Below are 14,621 nucleotides of genomic sequence, written 5' to 3' on the forward strand. Positions count from 1 at the left end.
GTCGGCGCAGTCACACATTCGTTCTCGATCCAAACTGCTCGCGTTCGCCGATCCTGTACTGAACTAAATGAGCAAAGACCGATTCTCAGAGCACGGAAAGATTCAGTTCATTTCGGTCATTGATGGGATTTTATTCCTAACAGTTCATAGTTCGTGAACGACACAAGCCTATTAAGGATACGAGTATAATCAATCTTTGGCTTACCAAATTCTGAAATGGAAAGTTTCCATCCATACAATTGTATATAAAGAGTATGGAAAATTTCCGAAGTTTTCCTATGTGAAAATTTCAGAATTTTGGAAACTTTCCGTCGACACATCAGTAATTACGCTAATTGCTGTATTGCAGCTTTTACTGAGCTTGATCTCTAGAGCAGTCTACGAGTAAGAGCCTTAAACTTACTTCCAGATGCTTGTATTTCTCTCTTCAGTCTAATTGTCATATTTTCTCCAGCTTCCTCCATGAAAGGCACCATCAGTTTTATCTTGGAGCTGGTGAAGGCCGGGCTCAAGGTAGACCGCATGTCTTTCCATTCTTGACCTATTTTACGTTGCAATTTAGTATTCAAGTACAAATTCTTAAGCTTAGTTGAAAACATCTCGGTCTCGAAAACATAGTATATAATAATATAAGATATTTAAATTGTTGTAGTGTAGTGTATAATATACATGCCATTATGAAATGTACCTGCCATCCAAAACGTACCCTACGTAACCGAATGGCACAAACGCTCACGAGATGCACACGAAACGAAACGCTCGTAGATATCTATCTTTATTGCTCTTGCGTATTAGCGCGACAGAGCCAGACTACCTTTCGCGGCGTTTCGCATTCTCTATTCTATATTCTCTTATCTAAATATATATAAAAGAAGAAACTGACTGACTGACTGACATATCAACGCACAGCCGAAACCGCTGGTCCTAGAGATTCTAAATTTGGCACTTAGGTTCCTTATAAGATTTAAAGAAGCACTAAGAAAGGATTTTTCAAAATTTACATCCTAAGGGGGTTAAATGGGGGTCCAAAGTTCAACTTTTCAATAATATTACCTAGTACGTGGGCAAACCCGCGGGAAAAAGCTAGTTATTTATAAGGCCCGTAAAATTGGCAGGTGACTAAAATTCCTATGTTGTATACTTATGTGTATATCTTTCGTCTATTTCATTATATTTACGTTTATGTACCTACACGTTTATGTCCAAAAATAAGTCATCATTAACCTCTTGGCTACATGTATTTTAAAAATGTTAACTATCTATAGTGTGTATAGTGCACCTGTATAAAATACATATACCTTAGATAATTGCTTATTCTTGAAAATATAATATTTATCATTATCTTATCTTATCTGTACTTATCTAACCGTGGTTTATGTCCTATAAGTAGGACAAATGTAGGCGCAACGTTAAATAGGACAGGCTACATAGAGTGGGTACTTGTCAGTTGACGAAATGTGAATGACGCCATATGAGAATGACGAAAGACAAAACAGAACACTGAGCACCTTAAGAGGATGACTATAAAGGTGGACTTCCGAGCAAAGCGGCTCTATCGCAATGGCCGCAGCGTCAGAGCCGCTGCTTCAGTGTCGCAGCGGTAACAGACGCAGGTTCGCTTCCGAGCGACGCGACTCTGGCGACAGTCGCTATTGTTTTTCCATAGAATTCAGGTCCAGGCATATAGACATGAAGCAATCTAGGATGATGAACTTTTGCTCCTTTACTAAGGATCATTATAGTGTTTACGGATATAATATTTAGACTCTGAACAATAAAAACCTTGAAAAATAATTCATTTTGACGTGAACGATGGATATTTCAGAAACTTGTGCTGGTTAATTAGAAAAACTCAATTTGATATTATTTTATTACCGATTATTTGAAAATCTTGCGCCAAAAACATCCAGAAACTACGTGCTATCGCTGCGACAGAGCGACAGTGCTATGCCAGGCATACCACGGCCGCTATCGCCGGGCGATACTGACGCGGCGTCACTGTCGCTGCGTTAGTGACGCTGCGCTCGGAAGTAAGTTCATACATTTACATACTGCATAAATAGTACTATCGCTCTGTCGCCGCGTCAGTGTCGCTGCGTTAGTGACGCCGGAGCCGCTTTGCTCGGAAGTCCAGCTTAAGGGTTCCCCCAAACCTTTCGACGCGGAATCGACTGTAGCTGTCGTAGCCAAAAATCTCTTGTTAATATGAAGACGCTTACGCGTCGTCATCGCTGAACTCAGCCTTACGCCGTGGATTGCGTGGGCGATGGTCGCGCGATGGTCGCGCGACGGCGATGCGACGCATACGAAATCAAACCTTATCGATATGGAAGTACGAGACGCGACGGCGACGGTCGCGCGACCGTCGCCCACGCAAGACACGGCGTTACACGCATGTTCATACTAAAAAGCGATTTAGGGCCAGTTGCACCAAACCGTCTGGCACCGATAAAGCGTTCGCTAAATTTTATTGTATGGGAAGTTCCATAGACGTCTGCTACGTGACGATGATGTGTCTGTCAAATGTGGTTGATGCAACTGGCCCTTAGTGATTTTTGGTCGGATGGATGTTTGAGGAGACCCTAACTTACCTTTCAGAGAAAAAAGGTTCCTTCCAAACAAAGGGTCAACGCTCTTATCAACAACAACAGCGTGGTCAAGAAAGTACTCGAAGTCTTTCACTGTGATCCTCTTCACCAACTCAAGGTCTCGGACGAACACCAAGGGCCTTATGAACTCCATGTGACCCACGAATCTGCAATGTAATTTTCATACTAGTACCTAATGAGCTATTTTACCGCCCTAGGGCGGTAAACTGAATACCTGGGTGGGGCCTTCCAGGACCTGTCAATTACAAGATGGCGTAAGAATGTTCGAAATGTCAGCGTAGGTATTTCAATGCATTTAGTTTAAAATGTTGTTATTACTTCGCAAGTCTTATGAAAAACTCGAGTTAAAAAAGTAAACAGCCTCTTGTTTGTGATCCGTCACTTTCCGCCCTTAATACACAATACTATTGTATCCAGGGTACTCATCCAACATCACAATAAGTGACGACCGGTCCAGCCTAGTGGTTAGTGATCCTGCTTGCTAAGCTGATGGACCTGGGTTCAAATCCCAGTAAGGGCATTTAATTTGTATGGTGAGCACAGAACGACATAACCTTGCTGACTGATGATAAATGAAAAACTTGATTGTTGAAAAACAAAAAAAAAACAAAATCTGGAGACAGATTATTTGACACAAAAATCCTTACAACGACTCAGCTTTTGCGATACAAGTACAGCGAGGAAATGTCGCTCAAATCCTTGGTAATGACTCAAGGGTATATTTTAGATATATGTATCTAAGCTAACTATTGAGATTGCTTATTATAAGTTTTTTTTATTATTATAAATGGGCTTACTCTTGGCCACAGAATAGCCAAAGGCAAAGACGTGGCCTAGGATGGAGTGAGCTCGCCCAGAAGATGCCTGTTCACCCTAGATTTGAAGGTTGTCGGGTTATACAACATGTTTTTATTGAATTCCGTTAACTTTAAGGGAAGGTTCTTTAGATCAAATACAATTAATTTCTCTAAGAAACAAGCGTTTTAACTTTTCCGGCTATCGAGTTATTAAAAAAATGAAGATAATAACTGAACACGTGTGTGACGGCCTTTACCAATTCCTAATGTTATTTGTTTTGACATGTGCTGTCAATCCTTTGACACTAACTTGAATGTACTCTAATGTAAGGTCTCTCACACTAATAAATTAATTTATTATGTATGAAAAGGATGAAAATTTTTTTTTTGCGAATTTAACTAAAAGTGATATACAGGATGGTTCTTGATAATGAACCTAACGACGTGTCAAATTTAACGGCAAACAAAAAAAACACGGTGTATGTATATGTTTGTTCATGTAAATAAACGATCTATATAAAATTCTTACTTATGTATTTACTACCTACTTACTTCTCTTCAGGAAAACAATTGTAAATCCTCTTAACGTTGTCAAAGAAATGCTCTCGACGGAAGAAGACTCTCGCCATATCCCCCAGCAGGGGTACTGGGGGTAAATGCTTGAGGCCATATTTGCGGAATCTGGAGTAACTCTGCTGGCAGTGCAGGAGCACTGCTGCTATTATGGCTACGACCCAGATGAGGGTAATCATCTGGAAGATAAAGAAGGATTAAAAGACAAAATGCAAAATACAAACGTTTGTTCAGCAAGTAGCCCACAAGGTTAGGTTAGGCTCTTTTACACGTCAATACATGAAATATACGAGTACATAGGTACAGTCAACCAATTGGAACCCTAGGCCACTCTACAACCATGTCAAAATGACAAGCAGTAAGAGATTTCTTACAGTCTGATTTATAACGTCACTGTGACATAGTTCTACAGTGGCCTAGTGTTCCAATTGGTTGACTGTACATGAAAAATATCAGATAAGTATTGATAATAGAACAGCCAAGACCTGGGTAAACATTACATTTATAAACCTTCAAAATACAAATAACAGAGATGAGTCTGTGTAGTTAATAATAAAAATAAAATTAGGGATGTAAAAGGTCTCCGATTCCATAATAATACTAAAAATTATAAGATTTGGAGGTGTTAAGTGTCTCCAAGTGTCAAATACAACTGATTTTATGACTAATTTTAATAGGAAGACTGTAGACTAGGTATTTCACCACAGTGACACTTGACACTGACAATAGGCTACTTGCCTCCTAGTCAAATCAGCTTCTTTTTAAGAACTGTCAAAACGAATTTGAACGACTTGCTAATATGGAATTAATATGAAATCGAATTGAGTGACGTCATGGTCAATTCAGTTACTTTATATATTGTTACCTGACTTATTAAATAGAAATTCGATTTTAAAATAACTTCTGTCAATGTTTTTCTAATAATTATCTGATGCTTTATTTCGTGCATGGTATAAAACATTTTATTTTAAGAACAGTCTACTTCCCCATTCTGTGCCTATGTCTCGTTTGATAAGTAAAATTGTTACTGGAACAGGCAATGGACGGCGAAGTGTCACTATTGTGAAATAGGCCACTGACCTTCAGTCTTAATTATGTTGTATCAAAGAGTTTAAAGTTAACTTTGAAATTATGTAATCTAATATTATATATTGGAAGTTGTTTGAAATTTTGTATTTATTATGATTATTTTTAACATATTTTGAAATTAATGTTGTGTTGTAATTTGGGAAGGATTTTAACAGGTGTTGTTTTTCATTGAAGAGATTGAATTGAATTTAATTAAATTGATGTATACATATCTCGATCGATATAAATCTAATAAACTAACCGTAAAACATTAAGTCTTAAACTGAATGGATTTACTTACCCTGCGTATATATTGCGACTAGTCTCTCACTTCACTTGTTTTCGTCAAACTATAACTTAATAATATGCAAAGCTTGGTCAGTATAATTGTTTCCGTATAATACAATATAAACAACTACGTATGGAACACAAAAACATCCGCTCACTTCTGCCTTCGTTGGACTATTGCAAGATATATCCATTAATTTGATCACAAGTGGATGTCAAGTTGCGTCGCAGAATAGATTATAGCAGTGATTCCCAATGGTGTCTGAGTTCTAGCTCACCTGACCAAGACTGCCAATTTTGGGACACAACTCCTGACCGACTGAAAGGAGGGCTAACAATATTGGCAGCATATTTTTAAGCAAAGGAAAAATGGAATGCTCACTTTGGAAAGGATTCACCTGCAATCTTCTGGAACATCAAAAATAGTACCACCAATTTAGTGCACAAATATTCTCACTCAATGTTTTCTCGCGACCTATTAAGTAGTTTGGAAAAGAATGGATTCATAATTTTAGAACAAAACGGGACTTAATCGCGTAAACACTTAGAAACTTAAGTGTTTACGCGATTAAGTCCCGTTTTGTTCTAAAATTATGAGTGCAAATCGTGTTAGTCTAAATCAATATAAAGAATGGATTGCCTGTAGTTATAAACATGCAATATACTAGTAGGAGTCCCATTTAGATTTCAATATTGACTGTGGTTTGTCAAATGGTTTTGAAACGACCTTCAGAATTTCTAAACTTTCTGGGATTTTATAGCCGACCGGTCTGGCCTAGCGCGTAGTGACTCTGCCTGCTACGCCGCGGTCCTGGGTTCGAATTCCGGTAAGGGCATTTATTTGTGTAAGCACAGATATTTGTTCCTGCCATGGATAAACATCCATGTATAAGTATTTGTATATTTTAAATATCGTTGTCTGAGTATCTGCAACACAAGCCATATTGAGCTTACCCTGGGACTCCGTCAATCTGTGTAAGAATGTCTTATAATATTTATGTATTATTGTCTTAACTTCACTGAGAGAAATTTGCATTGTGAATTTAACAAGTTCGACTTGTTGCGGTTTATCCGTTTGAATCAGCCAAACGTATGTTTAAACCAATATGTGTCAGGTTGTTTTTATAAAATCGACTTGTTGATTCAAATATATTGCCGATTCAAATGACAAGTAGCTTGTTGTTTGAACCAAAGAGCACGTAGGCGCTATTTTAACCAAAAAACTTGTTGAACGAACATGAAAACTGGTTGTATTTTTTCTCAGTTAAACACTGACTAAAACTAAAAATTCATGGATTGTCCGATGAACTGGGTAATCTGTGAATCCCTTCGGATCTATAGTGCGCTTTTATTTCGAAAGTTTGAAGATCTTAGGGTCCAGAAAAGAATATTAGTTTAGTCTACAGTTTAGCTTAGCGATTCAGGAAATTTCTGAACAAACGCACAATTGAGGACCATCGAAGTGTTGAAGATAATAATTGTTTCACAAATGAAAGATTAGATATAAAATTATAAAATCAATACATCTTTGGAAGTATGTACAGTCAACCAATTGGAACCCTAGGCCACTCTACAACCATGTCAAAATGACAAGCAGTAAGAGATTTCTTACAATCTGATTTATAACGTCACTATGACAGTTCTACAGTGGCCTAGGGTTCCAATTGGCTGACTGTACCCACAGATATAGGAAGGAAGGAGACCGGACATGCCGGGCGATTTGTATTGAATACACCTATCATGTTCTTGAACCCACACACTTGTAGATGGACGCTCCTATTGGACCATTGCGCAGTACACTCGCATTATTTCCATGTCTGTGTACAGTGTCGGACTTTAATTGTTGATCCACTTCTAACTCATTTTATACTGGAACGTCATAACTTAACTACGCTTAACTGTGATATGTCCAGTATAAAAAAGCTAGAAGTGAATCAACAATTAAAGTCCGTGACCGTACATGCCAACAACCAGCGAGTAGTGTTATCAGTAGGGTGGATCGAAAAAACACTTTTCTGGAATTGACAACGTACACGTATTTTTTTTATTTTTCCAAAAACTGCTATTTTAATGAGAAATTTCCTTTTTATTACTGCTTCGAGCAGAAAGAGCGTAAGTTACAAACGTCAAGACACAGCTTCGTGTCGTCACATGTGTTGTTTCATACACCTAAGAAAACGACAAAATCATTCCTAAAAAAAAAGTTTTAACAGTCAGCTTAAACAGTCCGGTATGACTGACTGTCAAGTGTCACTGTCAACCACTAGTGAATGACTACGAATCATAGACTAGGACTTCCGGTTGGGACGCCATCATAGCGGTTTCGGGTCGTGAATAATTTATTTTTCTTTTACTCATTAATGTTGTTTAAAGTGTAATATTGATAGCTTATTATGCAGTAAACTAATGGTGTAGTGAGAAGCTGATGAAGAATTGTTCTCGAAACGCGTTTAGCCTCTTTTTTGTCGTAAACGACCGGTAGTCCACGTGCTCTTGTAAAATCTAGCTATCAATTTACAAGTGCTAAGTCACCGTACAATGTCGTACTTACCGTACAAAAATTACCAATATTAGCTCATATCACCTTGACACTGGCGAAATAGTCCCAATGGACTGAAGCCATTTAATTTTAAAAACTGAACTGAACTGAATCATAGACTAAGCCATGATTTTTTTAATATCTTTGCTACGAACTGTGATAAGTTTTACTGTCAAACTCAAGTGACATCCCAACTGGAAGATTTTTTTGATATAGTGGCAGCTCTAAATCAGCTATTTGACGTCACTTCCCCTTTAAACTATTTTTAAGATTTTTTATACTAAAAATGCGGAAAAAAAATTTAAAAAATGATTTATGTGATCTACAAGCGTATATATCGAAATGGTTTTCGATTTAGGGACATTGAAAATTTTGAAACGTTGTCAATTAGCAAACCTAATAGTTATCAATCAATCGCCAATTTTCAGTATTTTAGCGGATATTTATGCCAATGTACTGAAACTAGGCGAACTTTGTCGATTTTTGACGCTATTTTCGCAACTATTGGTAGTTTCTTATAATGATATGTATGAATAACATATACATAATACTGCCGATTTTTTTTTATCTGAGTTGAATTTTCAGTTTTGTATGAGATTTTAAAAATTTCAAAGCTAATGCGCGGGCTGAAGATGTTGATTTAAAAGCTGTAAATTTGCACAAATGCTAATTCCAGAAAAGTGTTTTTCGATCCACCCTAGTCATAAGCTAATAACTGCGACTGGAAACTAACAACAACTGGGCGACCGGTCTTGCCTAGCGCGTAGTGACCCTGCCTGCTACGCCGCGGTCCCGGGTTCGAATCCCGGTAAGGGCATTTATTTATGTGATGAACGCAGATATTTGTTCCTGAGTCATGGATGTTTTCTATGTATTAAGCATTTGTATATTATAATATATCGTTGTCTGAGTACCCACAACACAAGCCTTCTTGAGATTACCGTGGGAGTCACTCAATTTCCCAGTGAGCTACAACCTCGGCCTTGTCGTCACTTTCCATCAGGTGCGACTAAGGTCAATCACTGGCCAGTTTATAAAAAAAAAATAAAAATAATTGTGTATTACTTATTTATAACTGCGACACGTGCATCGGCGGTGCGTCCATTCTCTAGTATTATATGATTTATATGCTCTATGTGCAGTATGTACCTACCAATGTATGTATATAAATTCAATACGTAATAGGAACTATGATGTCTATATAGCCATGACATGTTTACCTCATCCGCATACATAGTGGGCATTCTTGCGGTCATTTGCATATGTATATCTTTGATGTAAATATTTATGTTTTATGTTAACTACAAGTTATTCCATTTGTAGATTAAATGATCTGAACTAACAGAAACACGTGACATTCTGCCCGATGCGAACATTAATGTACCCCAGAAATTAGCTCTAGATACAATAAGACTTACATTTTATAAAGGAGTGTTATGGTGACATTGGTGACAAAATAAAACATGCACATCAAATTCAGCATTTATTTACTTATTTTAACAATGATATCATAATCATATCAAATATAACACCATCTAATATCACAAACAAATCCTAGCTTAAAAATTAAATGTAGCATATTTTACTACATTATTTCCTAAACCAATGAGAAATACTATTATTATACTGATTTAAACTAACACGATCTTCACTACCCGTCTACCCGTGACCACGGACGTAATGTCATGTCCGAAACGTCGGGTTATATATAAACGTAAGTTTTACGCGATTAAGTGAAGTTAATAATATGTACTATTATTAGTCTAGTTCCATTAACTAGGTCCTTGCAATGGTTCCCTTCACCTAAAATTCAAGCAAAACTGTCTAGATGAAATGGACGGATTAGGTGGAAAATTGGCCTGGCGTCTGTGCCAGATTATGCCAGATTCATAAAACTTAACATACATATCTAAAACAGGCCCTCGAAAGATACCAAGGATGCTGGATATGTTTGTTGTGCGAGGAAGTCGCCAGCTCTTTGGTCACCAGGTGCCGCAGCCGAATGGCATTTCTGCGACGCGAAACGAAAACGAAACGCCGCGAACGGTAGTCTGGCTCTATCGCGCTAATACGCACGAGCAATAGAGATAGATATCTATGAGTGTTTCGTTTCGTGAGCGTTTGTGCCATTTGGCTACGTACCCAGTTACGCCAAGCAGACGCTTCACGATTTCTGTAAAAAGATCCTGTGTGCGCTGGGATCCCTAGAGTATCAACGCGGCGGGGCGGATTCGCCCGCATGCCCGCTATCGCTATGTAGCGTCGACTCAGCACACTTTTTTAAGCTTCAATAGTTTGACATGCAATCAATCAATTCTTTACTTTGTTAAACGTAGTTTACAGAAATGGTGATACGAGAATACATTGATGTCAGCGCTACTCTATGTTTTACCCACTATGCAGGTATCGGTACAAAATTGTCTAGTGCGATTATCAAGCTAAACACATGCATATTTAAACTAAAAGGAAAACTAAATTTCGCTGGGCACTTACGGCCATTTTGAATTTTGGCGGAAGGTCGCTCCACGGGTTACTAAAAGGAAAACTAACTTATTAAGTTACAAATTTTCAAAAATGCTATGTCAATGGAAGTAATGAATTAATACAACAATACTTAAAATTAAATTACAATTTTCACAATAGATGTCAATTTAACACGCCTAATATGATCGTGCACTCAGGTCTAACGGCCCAGCCACGACATTGGTCTAAGCGCGACAGCGGTGAGCGGCGGCCATACATTAGAGCGAGACACAGATGGGAACTTGTCATTCGCACCGCTGCCGCTCCCCGCTGTCGCGCTTAGACCAATGTCGTGGCCAGGCCGTTACACTTAGTATCTGTATGTAAAGTTTTATATCCTAGGTATCATCCGCAAGTAATGGCCACCCTTCAGCCTCAAGTTGAAGGTATCTGTAGTGAGCTGGGCTGGGATGGGTGTTCGCTCGCAAGGAGACAGTTCCATGTGCAGCAAGAGCTGGTAGATCATCACTTTCATCTCGCATAGGGCAAAACGGGAACCTGGAACAGTAATTCCTGTTTATATTTAAGACGATACAGGAGGGGTCAATTCTCCATACAAACGCTCTCGACTATTTCCTCCCTAGTTTTTGACGATAGAGCAATGATTTTTTCAACACAGATTATTATAATTTTTATCTGTGTCGGACCGTTTTGATTTTTTTTATATTCTTAATTTTAAAGACGCAAGAGCCCATCAAAAATTTCCCAAAACGACTTTATTGACTATGGCGCAAAAAAAGGTGTGGTATTCAAAATTGATAACAATAAGCCAAAAAACTGTAGTGTGTATAGGTTGGATTGCGGGGTGAGGCAGGGCGGGCTCTCCTCGCCACGCTTATTCAACCTGTATATGGATGAGCTGATTGCCGGACTCAGCAGCACTAATATCGGATGTTCAGTAGGTGGAACCACGGTGAACAACATTAGTTATGCGGACGATATGGTGCTGCTGTGTCCGTCAGTCGGTGCGTTAGTGAAGCTTTTGGAGATCTGTGAGGAGAATGCAGTCGCACATGGTCTGAGATACAATACAAGTAAGTGCGAGCTACTAGTTTTTAAAACAGGCAACAAGGCCTTTGATGAACTACCACCAGTCAGCCTGTGTGGTACCGCTCTTAAAAGGGTGACGCGTTTTAAGTATCTCGGACACTGGGTGACTGATACTCTTCAGGACGACACAGATATAGAGAGGGAACGCAGGGCATTAGCGGTACGTTGTAATATGCTGTCCCGCAGGTTTGCGCGGTGTAATGGGAATGTCAAAATAACGCTATTTAAAGCATTTTGCCAATCCTTTTATACGTGTAGCCTGTGGACAAATTATACTAAAAAGGCCCTCAGTGTCCTGCGTATCCAGTACAACAATGGGTTCAGGATGCCACTCGTTATTGCAGTGCGTCAGGCATGTTCGCTGAGGCCCGCACTGACAGTTTCGGTGCTATAATACGCAAAAGAACTGCCTCCCTGATGCGTCGCGTGCGAGACAGCTCCAACAGCCTTGTGCGCCTAGTGTTGGAATCGCCTGCTTGTGCTATCTGGAGACACTGGGATGGTGTACATATGGAATCCAGAGGCCAAGTGTATAATTTGTTATAGTTTTTTTTTAGATGTAATAAATAATATGTAAATGTAACTAACATAGGCTTAAGGGAATGTACACTAACACTATGGATTTTTTCCGAAATAAAAATTATTGAATTGAATTGAATTGAAAAAACGATCCGACACAGATTTAATTGTTATTCAGATTCTCAAATTTCGTTACGATTGATTAAGTTTTGAAGGAGGAAACAGTCGAGAGCGGAACCTCGATTTTAAAGATTTTTTCGCAATATCTTTTAACTGAGTTGTTCTGTAGGAACATTTTTTTCGTTAGTTAATAACACTAGTATATTTTACACGTTAAACTTCCGTGAGACATATTCAAATAATTAATTGAAATACGGTTGTACTCACGTTATTATATCGCTATTGCTGCGACATGTTTCGGGCCAATTCGGAGGCCCCTCTTCAGGCGTATAGGAGTTCACGCGACGGCTAGACTCCGCAAACTGAACGCGCCGCTCGCCGCTCCGCCCGCTGCGCGCGCGCTGATAGGACGGGGGAGGGGGGCGCAGAGCAGTCTGCTGCTGTAGTTGTTGTGTAGAGTTCTGGTAGCGCGGCTGTGTCGACCGATGGAGGTAAGCACACTGCACTCACTGTGTCCACACGATTGTCAAAACACATTTTCCGCTTCACATTAGGTATTACCGGTTTCCATGCTGGTGGCAACATTTGGGAGTTATGTTGCAGGAAGATGAGGTAATGGTGAGCTTTGATGTAACCTCCTTATTTACTAATGTACCGGTAGCGGAAACTATAGAGTTGATAAAACGAATGGCCGAACACGACGACTCTCTCACCGAGTACATGAAGATGATAGAGTTTTGCCTCACTAGTGGATATTTTGTGTGGCGGGGTGAATACTACTTGCAGATAGAAGGAGTCGCAATGGGTTCTCCGATAGCTCCAGTGGTGGCTAACCTTTTTATGGAAAAATTTGAGCAGAGAGCGTTGGAGAGCTGCCCACATAAGCCTAGGCTATGGTGGCGATATGTCGACGACGTGTTTGCTGTAGTGACAGGCAGAGATCTAGACCCGTTACTTGCCCACCTGAACGCGCAGCATCCCAAGATTACGTTCACTATAGAGAAAGAGTGTAATGGGGCTCTACCTTTTCTGGATGTCTTAGTGCAGCGGGACGAACGTGGCCTTTTGACTCATAAGGTGCATAGAAAGGCTACACACACCGACAGGTACCTGCAAGCTGACTCGCACCATCACCCTGCGCATTTGTCTTCGGTGCCACGCGCTCTCATCAACAGGGCTTTACGGCTCTGTGACCCGCAGTACGTGCAAGGCGAGCTGCAGCATGTAAGGCAGGTGTTAGAGAAGAATGGGTACAGTTGGAGACAGAGTCAGCGGGCGGCAAGTGCGAGCACGTTACGGCGAACACATACGGTCGAGAGAGCGCCTGTTTTCTTGCCTTTCATTAAAGGGGTAACGGATACCATTGGACGCCTATTACGCCGTAGGTTTAGCATGAGGACAATTTTCCGCCCCCACACAAAGGTAAGGCAGGTGCTGCGCTCTCCTAAAGATAAGGACCCACTGGGTAGCCCGGGGGTATACGAGATACCTTGTGACTGTGGTAGAGCGTATGTCGGCGAGACTGGAAGGAATGTCTCCGCGAGGTTGTCGGAACACATACGAAGCGTGAAGAACATGGACACCAGGAATTCCGCAGTGGCAGAGCACGCGTACGATACCGGCGCGTCCCATTTTATACGCTTCGATAGAGCAAGGTTGTTGGTACGGGAGAAATGTTTTGTACCACGCAAAGTTCTCGAGGCCATTGAAATCGGACGCCGCCCTAATTTCAATCGGGACGGAGGCTGGCTGTTGCCACCAGCATGGAAACCGGTAATACCTAATGTGAAGCGGAAAATGTGTTTTGACAATCGTGTGGACACAGTGAGTGCAGTGTGCTTACCTCCATCGGTCGACACAGCCGCGCTACCAGAACTCTACACAACAACTACAGCAGCAGACTGCTCTGCGCCCCCCTTCCCCGTCCTATCAGCGCGCGCGCAGCGGGCGGAGCGGCGAGCGGCGCGTTCAGTTTGCGGAGTCTAGCCGTCGCGTGAACTCCTATACGCCTGAAGAGGGGCCTCCGAATTGGCCCGAAACATGTCGCAGCAATAGCGATATAATAACGTGAGTACAACCGTATTTCAATTAATTACTAGTATATTTAACTAAAATTCCCAAATTGAAAGGGGGGCTCATATCCATTTTGGCATTTTCGCTCCTGTAGCCTCTTAAGTGTTTATATTCTAAGAGGAAAATGGGGAAGTGTTTGTAGGTAGAAGTAGCAACCTAACTCGTTTCTGAGGCCATGACAATCCGGGTCTTTTCTGATTCAGATTAGAGCCTGTCTATCGCAATCCAGCGTGGGAACACATCGAGTGTGATGGGCACCTTTGCGTCTGAAAGGACCCGGGACGAGTTTTGCTAAGGGTTTAGTTTTAGTATGCTAAGGGTGACTTGCACCACCGAAAATGGAGGGTTAACCCGAGGTTAACCCACCGTTTTATATGGAATTTGACAGTTGACAGCCCACTAACTTAACTCAAATTAAGCGGGTGTTGCAAGTGGCCCTAAGTAAAATGTTAGTAGTATTTT

The 14,621-nt window shown here is 40.4% G+C and overlaps 1 protein-coding gene across 1 annotated transcript in view; it reads right to left on the bottom strand.

The window, feature by feature from the left end:
- The window catches only part of LOC125233494, a 58,294-nt gene that overhangs the window by 12,435 nt on the left and 31,238 nt on the right, over positions 1-14,621 (bottom strand). Inside the window, exons 15-18 of the mRNA XM_048139532.1 lie at positions 10,741-10,895; positions 3,959-4,158; positions 2,592-2,755; positions 404-541 (exon numbers count right to left, since the gene is read on the bottom strand). Coding sequence (XP_047995489.1) covers positions 404-541; positions 2,592-2,755; positions 3,959-4,158; positions 10,741-10,895 — 657 coding nt within the window. The remainder of the gene's footprint in view (positions 1-403; positions 542-2,591; positions 2,756-3,958; positions 4,159-10,740; positions 10,896-14,621) is intronic.

This window comes from Leguminivora glycinivorella, chromosome 14 (assembly GCF_023078275.1).
Source record: "Leguminivora glycinivorella isolate SPB_JAAS2020 chromosome 14, LegGlyc_1.1, whole genome shotgun sequence".
NCBI classification, from domain to species: domain Eukaryota; kingdom Metazoa; phylum Arthropoda; class Insecta; order Lepidoptera; family Tortricidae; genus Leguminivora; species Leguminivora glycinivorella.